This window comes from Dermacentor albipictus, chromosome 1, assembly GCF_038994185.2.
Source record: "Dermacentor albipictus isolate Rhodes 1998 colony chromosome 1, USDA_Dalb.pri_finalv2, whole genome shotgun sequence".
NCBI lineage: Eukaryota > Metazoa > Arthropoda > Arachnida > Ixodida > Ixodidae > Dermacentor > Dermacentor albipictus.
Window position 1 is genome coordinate 335,034,992 of NC_091821.1, and position 26,471 is coordinate 335,061,462.

At 42.0% G+C, this 26,471-nt stretch overlaps 1 protein-coding gene across 2 annotated transcripts; it reads right to left on the reverse strand.

Moving 5' to 3' along the window:
* Positions 1 to 1,367: 1,367 nt before the first annotated feature.
* Uvrag (UV-resistance associated gene) lies at positions 1,368 to 26,405 on the reverse strand. Of its 2 annotated transcripts, none has more exons than XM_065448027.2 (14): positions 26,057 to 26,405; positions 25,760 to 25,874; positions 25,617 to 25,651; positions 25,446 to 25,509; positions 22,051 to 22,154; positions 20,972 to 21,061; positions 20,270 to 20,367; positions 17,449 to 17,681; positions 14,911 to 15,083; positions 12,821 to 12,884; positions 9,988 to 10,153; positions 9,126 to 9,204; positions 6,622 to 6,710; positions 1,368 to 3,534 (listed from the first exon to the last, which is right to left on the reverse strand). In XM_065448027.2, exons 1-14 carry the CDS (start codon positions 26,123 to 26,125, stop codon positions 2,919 to 2,921), a joined length of 1,995 nt encoding a protein of 664 aa, XP_065304099.1. In that variant the 5' UTR covers positions 26,126 to 26,405; the 3' UTR covers positions 1,368 to 2,918. The 2 variants fall into 2 exon arrangements, with proteins under 2 accessions (XP_065304099.1, XP_065304098.1); XM_065448026.2 differs by having other exon boundaries at positions 20,270 to 20,370; positions 26,057 to 26,404.
* Between the last annotated feature and the right edge of the window lie 66 nt (positions 26,406 to 26,471).

Here is a 26,471-nt window from a genome sequence, read left to right on the forward strand (position 1 = left end):
TTCCGCCACTGGGAATCCAGATTTTGTATATATACAAATACTTACCCATCATTTTCCACAGTTTACAAGAGACACGAAAGCAAGAAAGATCACTGCATCAAAGCAAAAATGGTGCCTCCAGATTCAAAAGCAGTGCCACAAGCATCCTAAACTGGCTTTCTTGCTGCAAGGTTATGTGCTCGTGTGTACCTCCTTATATTTCACAGCAACAAACAGCACTTATGCTGCGTCAAGGTAGCTCATTCTATGAATGTGGTTGTAAATGGTAAATGTCACTCTGAGAAGCTTTACAATGCTGTTTTACTTGGGAAGACTAGTGTAGGAGGTGAGCAAATTATGAACATTGTGAATACAAATAAAATGTTCTTATAATGTATTTACTTCCAGAATTTCTTAATTTCCTCCAACATTACATGTTGTAGCTGTCTGTCTAGTACATCAAGTTCTTACCAATCTCTTCATGTCTTAGCTTGTTCCATGTTTCGTTGGGCTACTGCACTTGTGTTTCTACCAATTTACCTCAACTGTTTTGAAGGAGTGAACATTTAAAAGAAAATAAAATTTTTTTTCCCGAAGAGACAAACAGGGGATTAGAGAGTAGCTGCATGCTACAGCTTGGCAAAGCTCCGGCCTCCATCCAGTTCGGCAGAGAGGGCCAACAAGCTTGCAGTCACAAGTAAATAACCAAGCTTCTCATAAGATCTTCCTCCAACAGTATGTTACTATACTCTATCAGGCAAAATTTAATCATGTAAAATTTTTTTCTTTTGTCAATGTAGCTTTTGCTGTCAAGCCAAATGTCCTATCAAGCCAAGAATACTTTATAATTACCAACCATCTCTTTTGCCAGTGAAAGACAATTTGCTGTACACAGGGAACAAATTAGTGAGCATTCCAAATGACTAAATTAACAAGCTCTTGCTTTACCTCTCTGGATTTATATGTTTTGTATTCCTGAAGATCCTAAAATGTCAGCATTACTAATGCAACACAGATGCGTGCATTTTGGCGCAGTTGCATTCAGTTTACTCTAATTGTTGTGTTTAAATCCTGTGTCCACCTCTGTGAACAATGGCTTTGTTCATTCTCAAAGCTAAATGGGGAATGACAAGCTAAAATAATCCGGTGCAACGTAAAGCTAGACGTAGGCGACGTCATACGTCAAGCTTGTAAGAATTGTGTTGCCACTGGTTTTCGGAAAAACTGACATTTTGCGTGAGACGTACTGCAGCATTGCTACTAACTATGAAAAATGAATGTGTTGTGCATTTCAAGTGCCACCAGATGACACGGCAATCAAGGATGAAAAGTGAAGGCGAGGAAACACCAGGTGATGTTATACCTACATCTATAACAAAAGACACATCTGAACAAGTGAAGAAATGGGCTTTATGATCTGATCATGCGAGTACTTTTTCAAAAATGTAACAAAACGAACCAGCTTTAAAAGGTGTTGGGTCACTGTCACATTGCTGGCGTCGGAGAAGGTTATATCACTCAGTTTAAATCTTCCATTTTGTTTGTAATATGCCTGTATTGTGTGCATTGCAGGGCATAAGTCAGATATTGTTATACAGCTGGACGTTTTTAAAACGAAGTGCTTAGGTCCTCTGAAAATATCCATTATACAGGCACTCTGCTGTAAAGGATGTGCACCACACAGTTCGCAATAAAGTTGGGACACAATTGTTCCTTCGTTATGCAGGTCATAGAGGCATTTGTTGTAGAGGCACTCGACTATACCTCCCTTTCCAAGCAATAAAAGTTTCCTTTATTTACTTCAATATTCTAAGTCCATATTTTCTTTATTCATGTACAACAAAAATAATTTTGTGCCAACAGATAAATACACCACTGATGTTGAAGGAGAAGTGGCAGGTGGTTATTCATCACCTCAGCATTCTCTTAATAAGCTTTGGCTTTTTGTCCCACGACATATAATACTGCAGCTTTCCCACATATGCTATCCACATCATCACGCAGGCATGGACGCATTCAAATCAGTCACAAACTGCATAGCTTGTCCACTTTTAATCTTAACTTGACAAGCAACCAAAGTGAATACACGTATGCTTTCTAACCATTTGACTAGCACAAGCAGTTACTTTGTGTTATGCAGCAGAAAGTCCTGTGCCCAAGCACTCATCGTAGAAAAGATAAACCCTAATATCACAATGATTCTACTTCGTGTGCAGCAAATGCCCACTGCAAGCGAACAGATATCACTACATTGCAAAACGTTACAAATTCCAACGGCAATGTGGCAGTTTACATGAAAAGTCATCACAACGAAACAGTGTACAAAGATATATCACTCATTAACACAAAGGTAACAACAGTTGGAGTTCATAGCCATCTTTGAGAAACATGCATACTCATAACTACATAATGTACAAAATAACATTATATTATATGCTGAGCATGTTTATAACAGTATAAAAACTTCTTGAACTTACTATAACTAGTGAATATAGATATGAATTTACCATCGATGGGTAGTAGATTCTTTGATATTTGCAATCTACAGGCACAAATGGCGTTACTACCAGAATAATTAAGGAAAGAGGACATCACTCTATTAAAGAAAAAAAAAAGTACTCAATTAATTCTGTTACCATGGCCATGAACTTGTGAATGTGTACACACAGGGTAGATTAAAACTGAGTTTTTTCTAAGTCAAATTGACATAGCCAAGGTACACCATTCTCTTGTTGTAGTTGTAAGTCGGACATTGATACCAAGAATGTAAAAGAAAACCAGCTGCCTCGAGATGCACGTGTCAGTCTCTTTGCACCAGCACAGTTTACATTTGTGGCACTTAAAAATAACCATAAAGATAGCAGGTCGTGCAAAGGGCTTTCACAACTAAATCCCCCATGCCCATTTCATTCTAAACCACGAGAGGAATAAAGAAAACACTATGGCTTTGGGCTCGGTCCATTGGATGATGATACTGAGGAGTACGTTCGGAAGCTGCGCACCACACTAGCCAACTGCTCCGTCCGTGCCGTGAGGTCCGCATCAAACAATGTGTCCACAGCCACTTCCACAGTGCCATCACCACTGTTGAGCGATCCGCTCTCCTCGGTCGCATCGTACACAACTGGTGGCACAGGCAGCAAATGGTCCGCCGCTGCCTGTCTCTCCTTGAGCGTTGTGCGTGCCTCGAACTCCCTGAGATTCGGCTCACTGAGGCGATAACTACTCTGAAGGCTTGGGAACTTGACTGGCAGCGCAGCACTCCTCTTGTGCTCGGGCTCAGCAGCAGTCGTGTTCTGAAAGCTGTCCAGCCCTTTGTCCAGAGAACTGCTCAGTTTCTGTGGGGCAACAGCTGTGCTTGCCTCCACTCCACCTGCTGGCTCCTCCTCACATTTGAAGATGTGCTCCATGTCTTCACATTTCGTTGTGGGAGGCGAAAGCACCTCGTCTGACGACCGCTGCTCCCGTGCAGAGCCGATGTTGTTGTTGCTTTTTGTGGGCATGGCTAAAGGAGAAGCTGGCACTGGCACCGGTGCACTACTTGGCTGGCTATTCCTTCATGAAAAGATTATATGACAAACAGCAAGCAACAAGGTTAAAATGTGCTGATGACTTACTGATATGGTTGCATGAAGGCAGGACTTTCATTGTACATAATGCATAGAGAACATATAGCTGCCCATGAAAGATTTTGGAGTGGAACCTGTGGAAAGACATTATTTCTTCGCAGCCCAAACAGCAATCCTTGAAGTGAAGGGGACATTGCGTAAACTGCATGGGGATGTCCGTGGTCGCCTTTTTATTTTTGACCAGAAGCTTTAGCTTTCCAAAGCATCCATGTATTGAAAATCTTTTATGGGCGTCTGCCTGCATACATTCTCAGAGCAACACAAACAAAAAGAATTTTTTTCAGTCTGGGAACACTCGTGGCAACATCAAGGGAACATCAAAAAGACACAACCTTCAGTTAATGTGCCCAGATTTTTAACTGCCTTCCTGGGTTAGAAAATTCTGCTTTTCATACCGACCCTTTTCCAAAATATTTTGCTGGAAGAAAGTAGGTACACATAACATGAAAGTCAAATTATATTGTTAATGTACTTTGTTATATTTCAACAGATAAACACTTCACACTATTATATTTGCTTATCGAGTGCAACTGAGATGGTAGTGGGCGACGTTCACCACTAACGACAAGAATGAAATTTAATGACTGTTGCAGTCGTGATTACAGTAGAACCTCGTTCATCCGTTCTGGGAAGAAACACGAGAAAGAACATACTAAATGGTAAAACGTACGATCTGAAGTCACTAAAATATATGGCAGACTCAAGTGTAGTTTACATTGATGTAATGGGAAGCACTGTGCAAATCAGTGCAGCACAAGGCGCCTACGCATGTCAAGCCGGTGGGCCTCAAGCAGCCCGAGATGTGTACTGTCACTTTTGCAGGTTATGTTCGTGTGCTGCTCAAATTCGGCCTGGGTCACAAGCTTTCTCAAACATAGCATTTCGGCGGGAAGTTATGAGATGCCTTCTTGGCGTGAATCGTTGCCATGCGAGACACACCATCTTAAAACACTGCACAGTGAGAATTTTTGTTGCGAAGTGCTGGAAGATGGTGATGGGAAACTGAAACAAAACCCTGCTGGTGGGTGACAGCAGAATGCCATGCCTACAATTCCACCAGAGCGAAATATGATGCTCATTTTGCACTGCCTGCAGCAAGCTGCTTCGAAAGGCGACTATGGTTTTCGATCACGCGCACCTTAAGCCTCTTATTGTTTACATGGGATCTAGCGGCCGAGAAATGTATGATCGCGGTTTGGCAATGTACTAAATGTTGGTAGTGAAAAGGTAATGTTTTCCGGGAACGTATTAACTGATAAAAAAAATAAGCATAACTGTACTGGGTCTTTCTTTTTTTGCTATTGATTATGAACGTTGGTGCCAGAAAATCATACTTAACAGGATAGTATCAATGAGGTTCTGCTGTAAATGGTAAATGTGGATGATATTGCCGCTTTCTGGCATTGACAGTAAATCGGAAAATTTTGCGAGGGGGAAAAAAAAAAAGACATTTCCAGCATTTGCCAAAGACAATATTCACATTTTCTTTAACTTTTTTTGATTGGGAAGGTCAACAGTGGAAAGAAAAAGCTATTCTTACTAAATCATTGATGGACTATCTTGCATGTTCAAATGAGTGTTTCAGCAAGACTAGAACTATAGATGAGGAATAAATGCCTTCTAAACAGAATACGAATAAAAAGAAATGCATACAGAAGCAAATATTTTTGAAAATTAGCTATTTCTATCAACTGATAGCAAGCTCATTGGTATAAGGCCCGAACTTTGTGACAAGTGAGATTCTCTCTGCAGCTTGAAAGTCAACCTTAACTGTCCTGGCATACTCTCAGCCCATGCACAATCCCTCGGTGTTGCATTTCACTGCTTTAAAGAGTTTATTTTGGTTTGAACGATGGTCGCCTGCATCACAGAGTCAGCCAACACTTTGCTTTTTGAGCTCAAGCTCCTTCAAAGAGGCAGCACATTTCCTTTCCTCATCATTCCTCAATGCTACGGTCCTTTCTGTTCTCGTTCTCGTTCCACAGCACGTTCGCCCCACTGCGCGTTTGCCCCACTGACCATTTGAAGCATTCTCTTGGTCAGTTGTATAGTTAACATCCAATTTTCTAACTCCCTAGGGGCCGTAAAAATGTCCGAAAAAATGAATGTATGTTTTTTACTGCCCTTAAGGGCTCAAATTGCCAGAGGCATGTCCGAAAAAAAACTCTGAAAGCCTGCCAGTACACCTACTATGCATATCAGAGCTCGTACTGTGACAAGAGACGGCGGGTACACGTGTGTATAGTTAGGGAATACCCACGGTGTCCCGTGACAATAGCCTCTTCTCACGCTTGTTAAGCTTCACCGCGTAACATTGCTGCGCTGAGGCGAAGCTGCCTTTCGTGACCCAGCATTATGCAACGTGTCGTGCCTTCTAAGCTTCGAAGCGAATCGCGAGGATTACAGAAGCGGAGTCGGTGCCATTGCTGACAGCAGTGAATTCGTTCAACAAAAATCTCGGCACCGAATGGTAATAACCTTAATAGCGAACGTCGAAGCAGCTAGGCCTCGCGTTGCCATGGTGGTTGCTACGCCTGCCAGTGGATCTATGTGCGGGAGCGCCGGTTCGAGGCGGTGAGATGATCAACACTGCGGTGTTGGTTTTGATTAATGCTGTTTCGGCCTTGCGGTCACGGCAAGAAGTTCGGAAAATCGGACCACGAAGGGTTCTTGTGTGCGAAATTTCAGACGTTCTTATTCTTTGACTATATGGGGTACGTGGCGCCGCGAAGCTGTCCACATTATCGAGCGTCCGCAAAATGGGTCGTTGACTGTACACTGGCAACTCCTCCAGCCGACGACACGGCGTCAAAGACAATTCGTTACGATTTCCCTCTTCTACTCTAGCCAGCATTAGGGTGACTATGTTAGAATGTTAGAGCTTCTTAATTGTCATACATACCAAAGCAACATGCAAAAATAGGAATTAAAAGTAAAATTGCCAGAGCTTCAAAGAGAAAGCAGAATGGATACATAGTGTTGTAGTGTTGTGGATACATGTTGTATTACTTACTGCTTTATGCTGTAGTAATCATAAAGCCCATAAAGATTGTGCAGCGTTGGCCGGAGGTCTTTGGTGACCATGTTGCAGTGGCACCTCATCTGGAAAAAAAAAAAAAAAAGAAGAGAAACAGAAGGGAAGAAAAGAAATTTACAACTGTGTTACCTATATACAGTTGAATCGTAATAACATGAACAAGAATATCTTCAAGTAACTCTAAAAAGTACCTTGCCAATATCAGCATGTAATGATAATGAATACATGAGTGCTCATAACAAATACAGGATGTAACAAAGCTACTTTGGTGCTGTGTTGGATGCAATTTTGCTACAACGCAGGCCAACTGTGCTTGAAGGAAAATGATGTGCAGAGCATCTCCTGCTATTGTAGTAGTTAAATATAAGTGCTGCTAGCTTGACACATAGACAACAAAGCACAAAATGTACACTCTAAAAGTGCCAGCAACTTAATGGCCAGCAATGGGGGTTAAAAGGGCTTTAGGACAAGGTCATATAATAAAAATTTCTCCATATAGGTTTTTCATTTTCAGTTGCTTGCACATACATGTCTTAAAAAGTTGACAGTCACTTCAGCATATGCTAAAAAGCATGAATACAAAAGCCTGCATGTTTGCAAGCGATTATTTAAATTACTTGACATTCTCAAACGACTCTGTTGCTACCTATTACTCGTTTTCTCCCACCAAAGATTATGGGTTTGAGTGCCTTAACTTTGCCCTAATGAACACTATAGGCCGTGAGTTTGAGTTTCTTGATTAACTATATCTTAATTAACCTGTCATTAATTAACCTCACTTTATTTACCACAAAAGGACGTGGGTTCGACTCCTCCAAAGGTCGTGGGTTTGAGTACCTTAAGTAACTATATATTAACTATACCTTAATTAACTTTGATCTAATGAACACCAATGATCGTGGGTTCAACTTCCACCAAAGGTCTTGGGTTCGAGTGCCTTAATTATATATATACACATAACCTTTGCCCTAATTAACACCAATGATTGTGGGTTTGGCTCCCAGCAAAGGTGGTGGGTTTGAATGCCTTAATTAAATATATATCATTTAACTGTGCCTTAGTTAGCTTTGCCTTGGGTAACACCAAAGGTTGTGGGTCTTAGTGCCTTAATTAACTTACATTAATTAAGCTAGTTAATTAAGGCACTCAAACCCATAATATTTGTTGGTGGTTCCATGTGGCATGGTGGCACCATGAATTTTGACGCTATAACGCTGGACATCGAATCTTTTGACCCATGAGCTATCTAAGGCTTTTGCCTCAATAAGCAGTTCTTTCATTGAGGCGTTTCCTAACAGGCCTCAGAATTAAACCTTCAATGCATACAAACCATTAGCGTTTGGAAAGTGCATCACAAATGTTAGCAGCATGTCATAGGGTGCTCCTCTATCATCCTCCACTCGCAAGAGTCATGTGCCCACAGATGAAATTGGCAAACTATGTTTCTTTGGTGTCCTGTTCATGATGTCCTAAAGGAACTTGGCATCAATACAAACTGGAGAGTTGTGCTCCAGAGTTCATAGCTTTCTACATAAGATCAGAGTCATTCCAGCAGCCACATCATTGTCAAAGTTTGCCAAAGTGTTCTTGTCAAAGTTGAAAGCAATGCATAATTATTGGTTGCAACATAAGGCCCCAAATCCAGAAACATTTACTAGTTAGCATTCTAGGTTGGTTATAGAAAAATATATATATATTCAATGACAAAAAGAAAGACAAAAAGAGAGGGAAAGGTAAGAAAAAGAGTGGAAAGCAGTGTTGCCTTTCAAAAGAAGTGGTCATACTTTAGCACCACTTCTCAGCAATAAGCGAGCTAATGTGTCCAGGCACTCTCAGCACCTACTCTGAAGGCAATAAAGTCGAGATGCCCTTCTCAAACTACTACCTAGACCAGGAATTGCAGAAGGATCATTACTAAAACACAGCATCTGGTTCAGCCAACGAGCAGCACCACCCCACTCTAAGTGCTGCCGGGGGTGCATTTTGAGTGAAGGTCTGTTTCTTCTTAAATGACTAGAGATTCGTTGACATGCGCCCAAGAAGCATGTTTTCATGCTGCACAAGTGGTAACTGTCAACAGCGGCAGTGCTGGAGCAACAAATGTGCTGACAGAAACCACAACCTACGAGGTCATGGTGCTGCAGATAATTTGGCATATCAGACACACTGGTGTATGCAGTTGGACAGAATTAATAACTAAAAAAAGCTGGGTTTAATCAAAACAGGCTGAAGTGCACAGTTGGCATTAAAAGCTTATGGGGCATGGGTTCCTCGAAAAAGCAATAATTCTGTTCAATTTGGGCACAAAGAATCTAAATTAATGAAACAATGCTTAGTCAAGTATTATGCTGCAGTTTGCCATTCCGAACTCCGATATTCTCATTCACAAATCTGAGATGTTCGTTCATAGAAGCATCCCATCTTCGAAATTCTGTTCTTGCAAGAGACTGAAGGTCAGAGGTATATGAAGGAGCGAATACCTGGGCAATGTTGCGATTGAGGAGATAAACACCATAGTTGAATGTCATGCGGTTCTTTCCTTTCATGTGCAAGGGAAATCTGAAATTTACATAGAAGACAAAAGTGAGTGGGCAAAGTACAAAGAAAGCTAAGTGGTGTCCACAAAGCCATAACAGAAAAGGCAACAAACTGTGGGTATTGCCTTCAGTTGAATGTTGCTTAAGCACAAGAAGGAATCAAATTTGCTAAGATTAGTGATATTCGTGATCCCAAACTCATGCTGAAGAATGAAGCCAGACAATGCGCAGCATTACATTGTTAAGCCGACGAGTTATCTGAAAAATGATTTTGTTTTTCACTTTCTCTTTTTGTTTTTACCCTAAAGCATCCACAACAAAAAGTAATTGTTTCCCATTTAGCTTGCTTTCATAAGAAGTGAACCAGCAAATCCCCAAGCAATTCACATGGAAATCGGCACCTTTCTCGCATTTCTAAACGTAATGGGATGTGCATGTGGGAGATGTTAGTTTGTTACCTGTACACAGTTGAACAGCAGATGACACCAACTACACAAAATATAAAATACCAGAAAAGTCATGCCAAAGTGCTACTCTACATACACAACTGGTGTGTTACATCTGGCATGTGTTGGGCTGCCTTTTTTTTAAATGCCTCACAAACGAAACTGTCATTAGTCACAGGTAAAAGGAAAAAGAGCCACAATTCAGCAAATTTGGTTGTCTTGTGGACAACTTCCAAAAGCTTCTGACAAGTGAATGCACCAGTCAGCGCTATCACATGCAAAGTGTTTTTAGCTTGCTCAGGCCAGCAGACAGAAATTCAGCAAACAACCCAATATTGGAGAGATAGATGGAAGCTCACTCGCGCTCTATGTCCGTGAAGTGCTCGATGAGGTTGTCCCGCACAGAAGACATAGATCCGCAGTGGATAAGAGGATAGCGGAGTGGCATGTCCAAGAAGTGTGACATCATTAGCAGTGTGTGCGTGACGTAGCCAAGGGCGACCGAAATCGTTTGATCATCACGATCTGTGCCGGATGATAAAAGGAAGAACATATATTCACATGCAACATCACTGTTACTTATCCCTCAACCAGTTACAGTAAGGTTCAATAGCCAGAAAATTTAAGTGCTATATTTGTATAAAGAATATAGTGGAATGGCTATGCCTTTGCAGCAGTAGGCACTCTACAGTGTTTCCAAGATCAAAAGGACCAGCCATGATTAATGTCTTGCAATCAAAAGTATGCAGCAGGACATCGTGTGGGCATTTGTGGTATCTCTGCCAAGCCACTAATGAATCTGCTGTAAAATTCTCAGTGCTTTAATGTGCTAGATGTTTGGTATGGGAGCATTTATACCACTACAAAGCAAAGCACCTTTAGTGCTAGAAAAGTCTTAAAATAAAAAATTAAATTCTAGAGTTTGAAGTGCTAAACCCACAATATGATATTGAGGCACGTCGTAGTGGGAAACTCCAGACTAATTTTGATCACCTGGGGACCTTTAATGTGCACCAAATGCACCGTACACAGGCGTTCTTGCATTTCATACCCATAGAAAGGCGGCCGCTGTGGCCGAGATTTGATTCCACACCCTTGGGCTTAGCAGCACAATACCAAAACCACTACACCACCACGGCGTGTTATAAGTCTTACGCAACCACCTAGTTGCAACGCCTGTAAGCATATGGTGGCCCGCATATATTTGAAAAAGACTGTATAAAAAGAGCCTTCTTGTTGGCTTGCAGGTATGAAGAGAGATAATTTATTAGAAAGGCAGAGAGGTCAGGCTGAACTAGCATGCCCTGGCCACTCTGCACAGGGGAAAAAGGAAAGGGGACAAAAAAGAGTGATGAAAGACATAAAAGTACAAATTGGGTTCATATAGAAAGAAAGTTTCAGGCTGTACATATCTAATGTATAGAATTTGATGGAATTATGCACGATCATGAAGAGCCATGACAAAAATAGGAAACAATGACTTGTGAGCAAAGTAAAAAAAATAAATAAAAATAAAGAAACAATGCTATGTTTATAAAATCTTTTTCACTTTTGGTTCTTTTGTTCCATTGTAGTCACTGCCTGTGTCTGATACTCACAGGGCTAGCATCAGTGGGGCCTCTAAAGAAGTAAACCAAGATATGCTTCAAAATATCTTTTACTGATAACGGGACACTAAAAACCACCGCCCAAGCACTTCGTACAGATGGTTTAGCAGTGATGCTGAAACGTTCGGTCCCGATGTTTATCACTGGGTTAATCCCACTGGTCTACTAAAGTCTTTCTCAATTATTGGTTATGTCTATTTGTTTTTAAATGAGTTTACACACATGTCTGACTCGACGGAGAGAACGATATTAGTGACGGGTTGCCCGCAGTCCACTGTTGTCGCTTGCATTTGGTGTCTCAAGTTTGCTCGGTAGCGTGGTTAGCAGCACCTACCCGCCATTGCCGCTTGCTATTCTTCAACTGTGAATGGCTCATACCACCTTAATCAATGGCTCATACCTTTGTAAACATGGTTTCCGCATTACGACGACAGAAGAGAAGTAAAATTTACTCTGGAATGAGGAGCGGCAATGGAGCCAGCTCTGAAGAAGACGACAATGACAAACGCGGGAGTAGTGGCACGAGCGCGTTCGCACGGTTGCGCAGAGCGGCACCAACAAGCTAGGCATGGAAGAAGTTGCCGATGCTCAAGCCATTGCTGATGATCATAGTTTTCTGTACATAGGTGCGAAGAGACGGATTTTCGTTTCATCTAGCCATATAAAGCTTCGCTTTAAAAGAAAGGTGATTTGAACTGTGTAATTTTTTGGATTGAATAACTTTAATGAATGGTCCTGCGAGCTACGGGACGCAAGGTCCCATAGAGCGGGCTACTCCCACATGGGGACCGGGAGTTGTAACTCCCTAGCCGCATCGTGGGCTCGCTGGACAGCCCAGAGCTGCTCCACCAGGTCTGTGCTGCGTAATGCTTCTTGTAGCCTGGCGGAGTCTTGATCCTTGTTTGCATGGGTCCGACCACACGGCCAGAGCAAGTGATGTACGTCTAGTGTGCTATGGCAATTTTCGCAATATGATGTTTTGTATAGGTCATCCATGTAGTGATGTAGTCTGTTCTGCGTGGGGTACTCCCCCTTACGCAATTCCATGAAAGCTACACTTATCATGAGAAGACTCTTGCTAAGCCAGAAAAGACACGAAAACAAAAGACAGGCGATGCCACTGTACAGAAATTACCGCACCAGATCACCGAGACATCAGAGAATTTGATGTCATCTGCTAGGGCTTAGTTAAATATTTATCAGTAAAGATGGATCACATTCTATTCTAAAGGAGCCAGCGTCCGAGCTTAAGGAGTTTTAAAAGCTTTTACTGAATCGCAGTGGCAGAAATGCAAAAACATACTTTGCAATTCGTGATGTCATACTGGTGCACCAGCCTTGGGGTATCAGCACAAAAATGAAAAATGAAACTTTCACAGTCATTTTGTCTTTTAATAACAAATCTATTTACTATAAAATCAACGAAAGTAGAGTTCTTCAAGAATACTTTACCAATGCAGACTGATCTATAGTTTCTCTTTATTGCTGCACAAACACTTACTGAAGGTTATCACAATGATATTTACGAGAAAGCACAGTAAATTGAAAACTTAGCATCACGAAACAAAATATCTTCAACACTTACCACTAAAATCCTCACTATTAGGAAGATGAACAAAGGAGATAGTGTAGCCCTTTCCTTCTGGGAGCTAGAAGACATATCAAAATAAAGTATTTAACAGTATAGAAGGCAAGGTTCTCACATTAGAACTTGCATGACTTGATCCACTCACAACACGTCAAGAACATAAGCCCTACTATTGTAAGTCACACCATCACAATAGTGTCCTTTTTTCAAGAGTACATGCTTACAATACAATAGAAAGTGCACCATGAAATAGGGAAAGATGCAATGCTCCACATGTGAAGATGGCACAAAATTTGAAAATCATCGGTGATTAATTACCGGAATTGTGACAGTTCATTTTTGGGCCAAGGCTAAGTGTAAAACTGATATGCCACATTTTCCTATCATTTAACAAGGCAATGTAGTTTTTTTCTTTTGCGTTGTTTTCTTCCAAGTGGCCAAGGCTAAGTGTAAAACTGATATGCCACATTTTCCTATCATTTAACAAGGCAATGTAGTTTTTTTCTTTTGCGTTGTTTTCTTCCAAGTGGCCAAGGCTAAGCGTAAAACTGATATGCCACATTTTCCTATCATTTAACAAGGCAATGTAGTTTTTTTCTTTTGCGTTGTTTTCTTCCAAGTGAAATGACCTTAACTCTTAGTATTTAAACGAATGAATGAAGTAGCACTTACGCATAATTATTCTCCATTTGAGAAACCCAATTAATGACAAGTGCCATGAGGACATAACTCACACCATGCTAGCAGGTGACTGCTGCAAGATTAAACAACTGCTTTCGTGAGGCTTGTTTCCTGGGCTGTTCTGGTAATGTGTGACTTATGCTAACTGAACATAATTGCTTATACAAAGATTCCCACGTTACTGGCCAACACACAGTGTAGCCAATGCACAGACATCGCAAAGTGGTAAAGGGAATAGTTCAAACTGGTTTTATTTACACATACAAGCCTGATCAGCAAACATTACCGATACTGCCCTTGTCGACTAGCAAACACAACATATCAACGAAACAAGAGCAAGGACAAAGTGCTGCTTTTTCAAACAAGTTACTCACAAAAACACAGCTTCGAGCACTTCCACAAAAACTTTTGCGACAAACACAGCAACAGATGCCCTTGGTGCGGCTCCACCCCGACGCTCGAACACATAAATTACCATTGCATGCAGCAACCGGACGACGCTGTCTTGCTGCTACTTAATAACACACTCAATAATTGGTCGTGGGAGGCATAACTCTCCTAACGGGACTTAGGAACCCAAATGGCAACCCACAACCAGGCCGGTGAGCCGCAATAGCCATTGGGGCCCTGGAAGAGGAGCTCCACCCACAGTAACCAAGCGCAGTCTTTATTGAAATGTTCTCTCTCTATCTCTACAACATTTTCCACACGGGACAGAACAAGTCATGAGGGTTCCACCCAACAGGGCCACCGTCATAGAGGGCTACTAATAAAGCACAGGAGATGACTGGAAATAATTTAAATGAAACTTGTAACACAAACACGAAGAACCGTTTGCAGCAAGTAGTTGAGGTTGCTCATTTTTGTCACCAGCCCATGACAGCTGAAGCAAGTGGCAGTCTCTATTAGTGAAGGCAGTGCCTCCTCTATTTTTTTTTCAATGGCAATCAAATGTGGCCGATTCGACGACCGTCCACTACCCTCTGCTATCGCCCTTTCCTACTCTACTCCATCGGCTAGCGTTCGTGCTTTCTTTACGGTCGTGGGGGAGAGTACTATCTGGGTGGCGCCTCATGACAGAATGCAGAGGAAGACTGACAGACGTGTGATGACTTGACATGTGCAAAGATGGAGTGTCTACCGCTTCTCCAGCAGAACGGCAGTGGCACGCGCTCAGGATCACACGTGATGCAAGTAGTTGTACCATCTGGGTAGCATTGCACCGTGGCAACTCATTGAACTAAGGCACACCACCGGCTCCCATTGGGGAGCAAGCGATTGCACTGGCATTGAAAAAATAGAGGAGGCGAGGGTTAAGAAAATGCTTGCTGTACCTGGCTTAGCCTGCCACATTGCAAGTAGTACTGTAATACATTCCTGCTTTCACCAGAAGGCATAGTACTTACAGACACCACTGGGTAGATAAAGGCCAGCTCAGTAATGAGCTCCTTCTGTCTGAACAGCAACCGTGAGGAAGTCTTGAGCAGGCTCTCACGGACTTCAAAGTAGTGCCTCCGCCTTTCCACCAGCGTGTTCCGTTTCTCCACAAGTTCGGCTGCCATGCTTGCCAGTTGCTTCTCTACCCGTGAGAAGAGATGAAGTGTACGCATTTATGATGCATTAGCTAGATGTCGCTTTAGAGTGAACAAATTCGATATACTCCTTGTAACACAAGAAAGCAGCACACTTCACGAATGAGACTGCTGCAAGAATCCTTGGTTTTATTTTCATCTCGCATTAAATAAGCCCAAAACTTGGAAAGCTTACTTCCATCCTCAATGCACACAGCATGGTAGCACTACTACTTCGCATATTACGAGGAGTCGCTTTATGGCCTAACTAATTCTCTCAAATACCTGCAATGCATAGTACTTCAAACCTATTACAACTCGTAAAGCATAGCTACTCATAAGTCAGTTTATAAAGCAGCATAAGCATACACCTAGGCACACCACTAACTTTTTATTTAATAGACATGCATGGGCAAGACAAGAATAACACATTTAAAAGATTAACTAGTTTTATATAACAGCTCATTCCCGATATTTTCTACGTGTACTGCAGGGACTGGCCACAAAATACAGCATCAGTGTTGTGTGTGTATGTATGTGTGTACACACACATACATACACACACAACACTCCAAGCATAGTTGTCAGGAATAAATTGGATACCTTACACTGTCTCATTCTTTTTAAGAAATGTTATAGTTAAAAAGACATGCTGAGAAGGAAGGAAGTAAGGAAAAGAGCAAGTATAGTATCGGAACACAAATAAAACAGGAGCAATTACAATTTTTCAATACCAGCATGTATGAGCTAAACCATCAGTGCACTATTGTTAAGGCATCATATGTTTGAGATTTGTAGAATATGGGAAATACATGTCTCAGCTGGCTGCACAAGCTTCACAAACCAATCACTGATTTCAGACAAGCTCTCGACTGTGTTACCCTTCAGGACTAACTGCTGGTCTTATGGATCTTGCATAATCTCTCGATTGAATTAGTACTACAGGAAGGATGACCACATGAGAAGAGAGAACTACTCATATTCTTTTTTGTTCCAATTTCTTCATACACCTTTTACTAATTCACCTGAACAATTACCCTGATTGTACCATGTACAAAACAATAACTAAATTCCATTATTCTACAGAAGAAACGTTTATGACATGCAACAGGCTTACTTCATACCGATTAAAGAATCGTAGACCATGTTTACACAAAATTAATATTTCGAAGAAAAGTAAAAAATCATGTTAGCGGTATCAACACGTGCCCAACCCTGGTGCAGCAGCAGTTGAGTTGCTGACTTGATTACAGTACATGCATTTCATTAGACTTCTGTCAGATTTCAAAGCCATGACAGGGGACACAACATAATCTTTCAGTGGCTTCCAGGACATTGTAACATCAGCGGGAATGACCACGCCGACGAAGCCGCCCGATCTGCACATGAAAGTCGTCAACGAGTCTTCATTCCGCTTTCGCGAACAGACGCTGCGGCTGAGCTGCGATTGATGTCCCATGAGTGTACCTTGCCCCTGTGGGACTCAAATGTTTTCACCATGTGTCGGTTGCGCTCGTTGTCTCCGGACATATGGATGCACCTCCCGCCTGGATTACAATGACGTGAACAGACCATGCTCTACCGTTTGTGGCTAGGCGTTGCCTTTACAAACTCATATGCTTTCCTCATAGGAATGGCCAACAGCCCCACGTGCGACACATGTAACATCGACGAGACGCTCGCACACATTATCTGTGTCTGCCCGCGGTACAGTGCTGAGAGAGAAGTGATGTGCAGAGTACTGGACCAGTTGGACAATCGTCCACTTTCAGAACTGAAAGCTTTAGGCCAATGCCCCGAAAGAGCATCCGCGTTGAAGGCCTTACTCGCGCTAATAAGGTTCTTGCGGTCCACGGGGCTTCACGACAGACTAAGAATGACGCCCCCTACCGCTCTGTAGTGTACGCGCTTTGTTCGTGCTTGTCTCCCTTTCTTTCTATCTCCCCCTTCCACTCTGTTTCTCTTTCTATCCCCCTTAACCCTTCCCCCTGCACAGGGTAGCCAACCGGAACTATCTCTGGTTAACCTCCCTGCCTTTCTCTGCAATATTTTCTCTCTCTCTCTGTCAGATTGAACCATGAAATTTCCTTTTCTTTATTCAACTTTCAGCTTAAATTGCAGAAAGTGACACGGCACCCATGTATGTCCTAGATGCAAGGAAGGAAAAGAATTTAATAGCAAGCAAGCAAGCACACGGATGTGCAATTACTACATTCTTGCAATGTTGAGCAGGCCACATTTTCCCTTCTGCACACTATACATACGAAGATAACGACTGTCCTAGAAAGAGGTCAAAATTTGAGTGCTACAACAGTGCGACAATGCATCTTGCATATGTGGCATTTGATTAACATAATAAAAAATAACTCAAACCTTTGTCAGCAAGCTCCTGTGCCTTGACCTGGTAGGCTACCCGTTCCTTTTCAAGCTGCCGAGAACGCTCTTCAGTGACTTCTTTTAGCAGACCTATTCGAAGTTGCACCTTTTCCTGTTCAGCAAGACGCTCGTGCAGCTGTAGTCGCTGCTGAAGTCTCTTCTCAATAGCTCTGCGGACACGTGATACTGATGCCTGTGTCTGCTTGATAGCTCTCTCAGTCATCATCATCCTGGAATGTTCAACCCCAAAAAATTCTAGCTGTACGCAAGTGCATCACACTTCAGTAAGTTTAACAGCAGTTCATTTAAACTCCTCCTTTAACTCAACCAGGCTTGGAAACCCTAGACAGCATCTACATTCTTTTATACAACTCAAATAAAAATAATTAAATAAAGCACTATTTAAAACTGTAAATATTCATTAATAAATTATTTAAGCCTAAGTAACTTAATCACCTAATAAACGAGAAGAAAAGGGGGTTAACCGAGGGGCCCGATTTTTATTAGTCATATCATAAGAAGCCAACAAACACTGACACCAAGGACAGCATAGAGGAAATTACTTGTGCTTAATAAATGAAACAATAAATTAATGGAAATTAAAGTGGATGAAAAAACAACTTGCCGCAGGTGGGGATCGAACCCACAACCTTAATTTCCATTAATTTATCGTTTCATTTATTAAGCACAAGCAATTTCCCCTATGCTGTCTTTGGTGTCAGTGTTTGTTGGCTTCTTATGATATGACTAATAAAAATTGGGCCCCTTGGTTAACCCCCTTTTCTTCCCATTGATTACATAACGAGGGTCTCGAATCCAGCAACATTGATTCCTTCAGGTAGCATACGTGGGTTTATTGACCAGTTGCCTTCACCCAAAAAGATCACGTTCTTGTGACGCCTGCGGCAAAAAGGACGTTCCACGTCCGCCGCCAAGGTCTGTGGGCGGTGGCGCTGGCTAACACTCCCAGGTTTCTACTAGGACACATAAATACCCAAGAAAGTGGATGGGAGAACTGCGCCGTGGTAGCTCAAGTGGTAGAGCATCGCACGCGAAATGCGAAGGTTGTGGGTTCGGTTCCCACCTGCGGCAAGTTGTTTTTTCATCCACATTAATTTCCATTAATTTATCGTTTCATTTATTAAGCACAAGTAATTTCCCCTATGCTGTCCTTGGTGTAAGTGTTTGTTGGCTTCTTATAATCACCTAACAGTAGGATTAAAACAATACTGATTGCGCCAGGAGCACGAACCATGATCAAAGCAACTGTGGGAACACTCTCAAAATGCTTCAGGAAATGTAGCTTAGCTGCAACATGCAAGTATGCATTAACATTCAATGACCCATTGCAAATGCAAAGCCACCATCGACATGTAAGAAACATAATATCTATTATATGGACCAAACTGCAGTCGGTGACAAGTCAAGAATGCAGGGGGCGGTTCCTTTCAAGCAAGTGTGTTGCATCTGCCATTTACCCTGCTATGCTTGAAAAGAACTAACAATTATAATCTGGGGTTTTACGTGTCAAAACCACCATATGATTACGAGGCACACCGTAGTGGGGGGACTCCGGATCAATTTTGATCAACTCGGTTTCTGTAATGTGTGCCCAATGCACGGTACATAGGTGTTCTTGCACTTCACCCACATCAAAATGCAGCCGCTGTGGCCAGGTTTTTATCCCGCAACCTCGAACTTATCAGTCTAGTGCTGAAGTCACTATGCCACCACAGTGGGTACCTCGATAGTTCCCTTACAAATGTCGCAGGAAAAACTATCATCATGCATGGCATGCACAAACAGCTGAAATCTTTAATTGTGGGGTAAAAAAAAATATACAGCTCACCCCCCAAACAAGCCGTTTGAAAAAGAGATTGGGAGAAGGACTTCACTGGCCTTGTGCACAGGGCACTTGCTCACCGACACCCTCTGCCTACATAGAAAGGCTGAATGGATTAATTGAACCGTTCAAAGACATATCATGCAGAAAGTTCCCTCAGCAGGGCAAGGGACTTTGGGGTAAGGAAATGTTATAGGAAAGTGACGGTGGAAAGACATGTACACAAAGGATAAGGAAACAACAGACAGGATGATTTGCTGTGTCATGTATACATGTGACTTTTGATATACATCCCTCTGCATTCATGACCTGCTACTGACTATAGGGCTAAGCATAATGCTTATTATGTTAGCACAGCTTGAATGGCACTCGATGTCATCGTTTGTATATAGGGTCTGCTTGCAAACACCGATAGGAAACACCACTATAGGGGACATTTATCAAGTACTTGATTTCAATCATGTTTCAAACTAGTACTTTATTTTTAGTATACCTCAAAGCAATTTTGCATATCTCCCCAAAGTTTAGTTATTGGCAGTCGACTGGTTCCCATTTTATGTTTGGAAGCACCAGATATACTCACAGTAAAGAGGACTTTAGGAGTGGTGTGAAATATATGTTTTTGTTACAATGCAATCACCTGCATTAAGGCATGATCATGAAAAAAATTGTGGGGTTTAACATCATGAAGCTGCACAGCGATGCCACAATGGAGCACTCTGGGTTAATTTTGACCATGTGAGGTTCCTTAACATGCACCTAAATAAACTTACACAAATATTTTTGCATTTTGCCCCCCCATCGAAATGTAGCCGCCCTGGCCGAGAATTGACCCCACAATCTCACACTCAGCAGCAGAACACCATGGCTAATAAGCCACCACTGCGGTTAAGACAATTATACAGACATGTGTGTCATTGGTGCATCCAGGCGCTTATTGGCATTTTGTGATGGCTATGTATACAAATCACTCACCGCTTCAAGCTGTTGACTGAGCAAGAATTCCTGATCACAGTTGGGTCTGAGTAAAGTACTTCATACAAGCTGTGCCCTGAATGGTCACTCTTTGGTCCCTGCTGAAATAAGGAGCAAGAAACAATTCTGAACTGTCAGCTCCATCAATGCCTGCCATGAAAAAATGCAGAAAGGACGATATAAACAGACTTTTCTTAATGAGCCCCAAAAGAAGCAACCAGCAGTCCTGATCAGTCTTCATAGTTGATGTATTCAAAAGGCTAATCATTTTTGCCAAATTTATAAACCATCAAATGGTGTATTCATTGGAAGAAGGATTCGCTTTTAAAGGGCTGCAACAGGCTTGAACCTAGCTAAGTTAACTTGCAGAGACCCAGAAGTCCTTTCTATGGTTAGTTCCATTCTCAGAACAACTTGTTAATCTATGACATAATGATTGATCTATTAAAGCAAGAAGAAAAATATTAAGGAAAAAAAGTAAGATAAAGAATTAACTTCTCACTTTCTTGGCTATGTCAACATCCCTCTCTAGTATAATTGAATGCGACTTCCCCATAAGGTGCTTCAGCCTGCCTTTCGATAAAGACAAACAAGCAAAATTAGTCTTTGCCCATTGTTCAAAAACTGATTTTGCTTGTTTGTCCTTATCAAAAGGCAGACTGAAGCACCTTTGCTTTCTCTAAGTGAAAGTGTGTATTGTACCTGCACAATGGTGTTTGCAGCTCCGTAAATGCCTTCTGACATGGCAAAAAGAAGCGTGTTTGGGAGAAACTTCCGCCCATCCTTAGGCACCTTTCAAAAAGGAAAAGAAATACGTTTCAGATAATGCAAACCACACGAAGTAAATGTTTTGCTTAGGAAGCTGATAAAAGACATCTATGCTTGACAGTGCTATCAGTGCCTTTTGTCACCAATATAACTTTTAAAATTCTAGCTAAATAATAGATCACAGCACCAATAAGGAAATGAACAGTTACTCAAGAGCAGTGTGAATACAGCGAGTAAGCCTAAAAAATTCCTAGGCATGCTGAAGAAAAGAATACTGTCATATTAAGATATGCACAGATTTGCTGCAATGGTATAGTCACTGCAGGATAACTTTTCGCTCTTTGTCCTTGTCACTTGTTCTACGGCTATACACGAGTTTCACATGGTGCAAAAGTAAGTATCTCAATGGCAAAGGCCACTGGTAAGCATAATTGCATATATGCTACACGAACCAAAAGCAAAGAGAAAGGTTCATGTTGAGCTTTACTTGTGGCTCAGGCTGTCTTTAATCAACCTGTTACCAATTCTCTCATTTTTGGTATGCAACATAATTTTTCTGCGGTGATAAATAACATGAACCGTGTTGTCGAGCCTCTAAAATGTGACACTGCAGTTGCATATAATGCATGTTTAAGTAGTTGCAACAACCTAATGCATTCCTGCTTGAAAAAAAAAAATAAGTAAGTTAGTCTCTGAACTAACTGCAGCCATGTCAAAAGCTTGAGACATTGTTAACTATTAGCATTAAAAAGACACGGGGTGAGAATGAGAAACATACAGGACACTATGCTAGTAATGTCCCGTGTGTTTTTCGTCCCACGCAAGCGCTAGTTAACCCTGCCTCAAGTCTGGATGGAGTATGCACCAACTAGCCCAACTTTCTTCTGTAATCATGTTAAATGGCCCGTGACAATATGAAATTTGTGAGTGACATTAACAATAATTATAACCATTGAATAGTCATTTTTACCTGTGGCCATGACATTTACTCTTAAAAAAGAAACTATGACTACCTGTTCGCCAAGGAAGGACAGTCCATGAAGATTGACATCCCATTCTATCACACAAGTGACACATGAGTCATTCTTCTTGGTCAGCCAAACTCGCACCACCAGAGCTGCATTGTGTCCCAAGAAGTCAAGGAAGCAAATGCCTTTTCACCACACTGTATAAGTTATGAAACCATGCAGGAGGATATTGAAGTTTGAAATGCATATGCTGATGACATGTGCAAGCTAAGCCAGAAAAACATCTAAAAGTCATTGTAAGATCCATAAATGTAACTACTTTGATGGTCAGATATACTACTGGAGCAAACAAGGGCACACATGAACAAGTGAAATGCCACTGCAAGATGGTTTTACTGAGCAGAGGTAACAGGTACGCTAAAATTGTGTTGATACTTTCCAAACATAGCAATTTCCATGCTGCTATATCATGGACGCACGGTTTTTGTAATGTGCGCAATGACTTGTCTGTGCTGCTTTCCAACAACTTACACAAACGTTCCTGCACGTTATAATGAATTCTGACATGAAAATCTAAAGACTTTGCAGGGAAAATATGCTCTTTACTGCTCTACTTATGCACTGTGCTTACTACTCCCAATGGAAATATTTCGACCTATCTTTATGCACCAATGGTGACAGCGATATGGGTGCAGCTGAATCTCTGTCTGTATCTATGGCAACTGTGAGTCCTGTCAGTGCCTCAGAACACTCCCTAAATTGTAGGTGGCACTCTAAGAAATGAATGCACGCCACGTAAGATCTGCACTTGGAAATTCCACTGCCTATCATGCTTTGACGTCCTTTCTGAATCTGCAAAACTACAAATATGCATAGTCATCTGCGGGTGCACGTATATTGTGCCTGAACGTAATACAGTAAAAGCTCGTTAATTCGAACCTCAAGGGGAAGCCGCTTCAGTTCGAATTAACGAAAGTTCGAACTAACGAAAGTGAAGGAGGGCAACAGTACACTGCGATTCGGAAGCAGTAGGGCATGTCAGAAATTTGGCGTGTCAGAAAGTGGCACACGCCATCTTCAAGTTGAAGCTCTGGGTCCGACTGTGCCACACCACCGATGTCCACCGAAACGAACGTTAGCCGAGGCTTAACACCATCACAATGAATCGCAACGGCCGATACCTCCTAAGCTGAAAACAGAGTTGCACAACCGATGAAGACTGCCGAGACAAAGACGCTGAACATGTGAAGGTGGCGAAGGCCCTGATTCGTTGGCTCTTGATTGCAAGCGCAGCTGCGACGTACTTGATTCGCTGTGTTTTGGAGCTTGCCGTGCCATCTCCGCACATTAGCAGCTGTACAAGATTTACAATGACTCCGAGATTCGCAACGGGCAAGAAGTCTCGGAGGTTACGCAGAACGGAGAAGCGGCAGCCGCCGCTGCCTTCTGGCTGACCCCGCGTCGGTTAGATTTTTTTCCGATTTTGCCTTCTCTCGCCGTTCTCTCCGTTTCGGAGGCAATACAGCCTTGTGTGTAGGCAGTAGGCGCGTTTCTCTGGCCGTGTGCCAGGCGAGCGTAGTTCGAATTATCCGTGAGGGAACCTTCTCGCGTTCGAATTAACGGACTTTTTTATACATAGACTGCTGTGGAGCTTGGCCGGACCAAATCGTACAGTTCGAATTATCCATAAATTCGAATTATTGAAGTTCGAATTAACGAGCTTTCACTGTACTGACAATCCCAAGGCACTCAATCTGTTCGGATGAAATGCTGCACTGTCAGATAATGAAAACAAGCGGCAGACACCACTTGAGAAATGTTTTCCTAGTCAAAGTAGGCAATGTAATAAACGACTTGTTAGTCCTTCCATGTTCACAGCTGCTGTATTTTTTTTTCATGGTCCTATGAAAAATACACCAAGTTTCTACTGTGTACCACCACACAGACATGAAGTACACATGCATGTAAACAGTAAGTCACAAAGAAGAGGAATGAAATTCTGCATGCACATGAAATGCTGCATGCTGTAGTGGAGCTGATTCTTTTTATAGCATACAGTGGTATGCTTGTATGGACATCTGCAGGAAAATTTTCAGGGTTGGGAGGGCAACATTAGAAGCGGTAGTGATTATAAGTGAAAGAGGAGTGCATATATTGTGCATTATTTACCATAAAGCGTGCTTCACAATGCAAGAATGTGTTGCATGAAACTTTTACGATTCAAAACTGCTTGAAAATCTAGTAGTTCTGCTCGTCCCTCCATCCCCTTTCTCAGAAATTTCAGGGAGGAGGGCATCCAACAAAATTACCTCACAAACAGTGCTTAAATTTTTAAAAAATTTTTTTGACAGTGACAAACTGGACACTACTCTAAGTTAGCTACGACGTTTCTGTTACTGCAAACAAAAAAATAAAAATAATATTTCGATATCTTTGCCCCCCTTAGTAGCTTATGCTAAAAGGGTTAACAATTGGAATTAACAACACAAACACTTATGTTAAGACATTAAGTAAATAACAGTGAGTAACTAATTAAGTAAATAACAGTAAATAACTCTGCTTGCAGCAGCATCTCTTCTAATGTTGTTGTTGTTTCATCATATAAAACTTGATGCACTTGTTTATGTGTGCTGTATGGCTTAAACACCTGAAAAATTTGATTCCAGCTAAAAAGGATGTTGTTCCAAATAATTTAAGTAAACCGCACTGAGCAAGCTAGGGCGCCAAGAGTACGCATTTCTCAGTCAAATGAGTTCTGTCAGACACCTTCGGTGAGGAATTGGCTTAAGGCGAATGCCACTTGATTTGCCCATGTGGCACCATGCAAATGACATTAAAGCTTAAGACACTAGGAGGTTAATGCCACTTTCTGCACCCGTGTGGCACAAGTATTATAATACAATTAATGCTACTGATAAGTGGATAGTCCCACAGGAGGCCAGTGTGTGCCCTACATAAATTTGCACAAGCACTCTTTTCAGCAAGGCAAAAGGCTGATTTAATTACCAATGAGGAACTTGTTAACCAACACATGAAACCTTATTTGCTGGAAAAGCTTCCTAGCAGGAGTGATAATTCTAGAACCTTTACAACCCACAAGTTCCATTTCAGTAAAGCTCCTCTATCTATAGTGGATTTTGGCATGATTCTTTCGGTTCATAAACCCTGCATCCCTTGGCCTGTTAGATTGTGCACATTATAGATCATATATTGAAGCTTACATCAACAGATAGTTCAAGCTAGTCTGCAAAAACTTCACAAAAGTGACACTCGTGTCATACCAAATGAAATTACTCAGTATTGTGCTCAAACGCTGAGAATATTCACAAAGCCTCAAAAGTTGCTTAAGCTCTCCTGCGCCAAATGAAATTTGATGCTTAATTCATTATACAATATAAAACACCAAAGGTATACAGTAAATGGATCTGTGAAAAGGACACATTTGGAAGTATTGTTCCGCAGGCTATTGAACTTTGCCATCTGCAGCTGCTGCCACATCGGATTCTGCGGGAGAAAGGAAAGAAAAAAATGCATTGTCTTGTCTATGGTAAACACTGAATGCAGTGTTTTCTGTCAATCGCAACGTCAATGGACATACAAAATGCACTTACCAAATTATTCTCGCACACTTCACTGGTGTAGATGGCTGAAACCAACAGCACGAAGGTTAAGTTCAAGCGACAAATGCCTCACGTTTCTCAGTATACTTAGCAAACAGCACCACAAAGCTTAGGAAGCATGGTGCGTCGCTCACCGGAGTCATCACGGTTTAGGTGAATTGTGTAGAAAAGACCAAAATACTCCGTCTCTGATATTTCAGGTGACACAACGTTTCGCGCATATATTGCTGTCAGGTGCCTGAGTCGCCTCTGTAAAAGAAGAAAGCAAATGCTTAAAATCAGTATTCGGGGATACGCACCAAAGAGTGTTTTGTTAAAACGCTGGCCACTAAGGCGCAAAGGGGGTCTGAGAAAAACGGGAACCTACGGCTGCGAAAGCCGGTGGAGTTGCAGCCTAAAGAACGAAAGAAAACACGCGAACGAACCGTTACCTGATTGCTGAGCAAAGGAATGTGCCTCCTGCGTATTCGTGTGTCGAAAGCGTAGTCAGTCAATTCCATCTTGGTCCGTTTGCGATGCCCCAGTTACACATCTCCATACACCAAAGGGAAGTGTAAACAGCGGGCGTATACACGGCCAATGGCACTTTCCCGCTGAACGCAAGATCAAAAGCACACGCCGCAAGACAGCGAACGTTGTTCGAAACACACGTCAATTCCCGCTTTTACGCGGTACGCCCTGGCGTATGTTCATTAGAAAGATTAGCAGTCAATATTCCTGAACACATTCCTAATTGTGACTTCAGCACGCCACAGCAGAGACGGCAAGGATGCCAAACAGTGCACACCTCCATGAACAGCGGAACCGGAAGTTACAAGCGTGGCAAACAAACAGCTGCGATATGAC

Excerpts from the sequence above, each read along its gene's own strand:
- Uvrag (XM_065448026.2), bottom strand. The coding sequence starts at position 26,125 with ATGGAATTGACTGACTACGCTTTCGACACACGAATACGCAGGAGGCAC. Across the intron at positions 25,875-26,056 it reads TTCCTTTGCTCAGCAATCAG|AGGCGACTCAGGCACCTGAC; the intron begins GTAACGGTTCGT and ends CTTCTTTTACAG. Across the intron at positions 25,510-25,616 it reads AAGTGTGCGAGAATAATTTG|AATCCGATGTGGCAGCAGCT; the intron begins GTAAGTGCATTT and ends TTTCTCCCGCAG.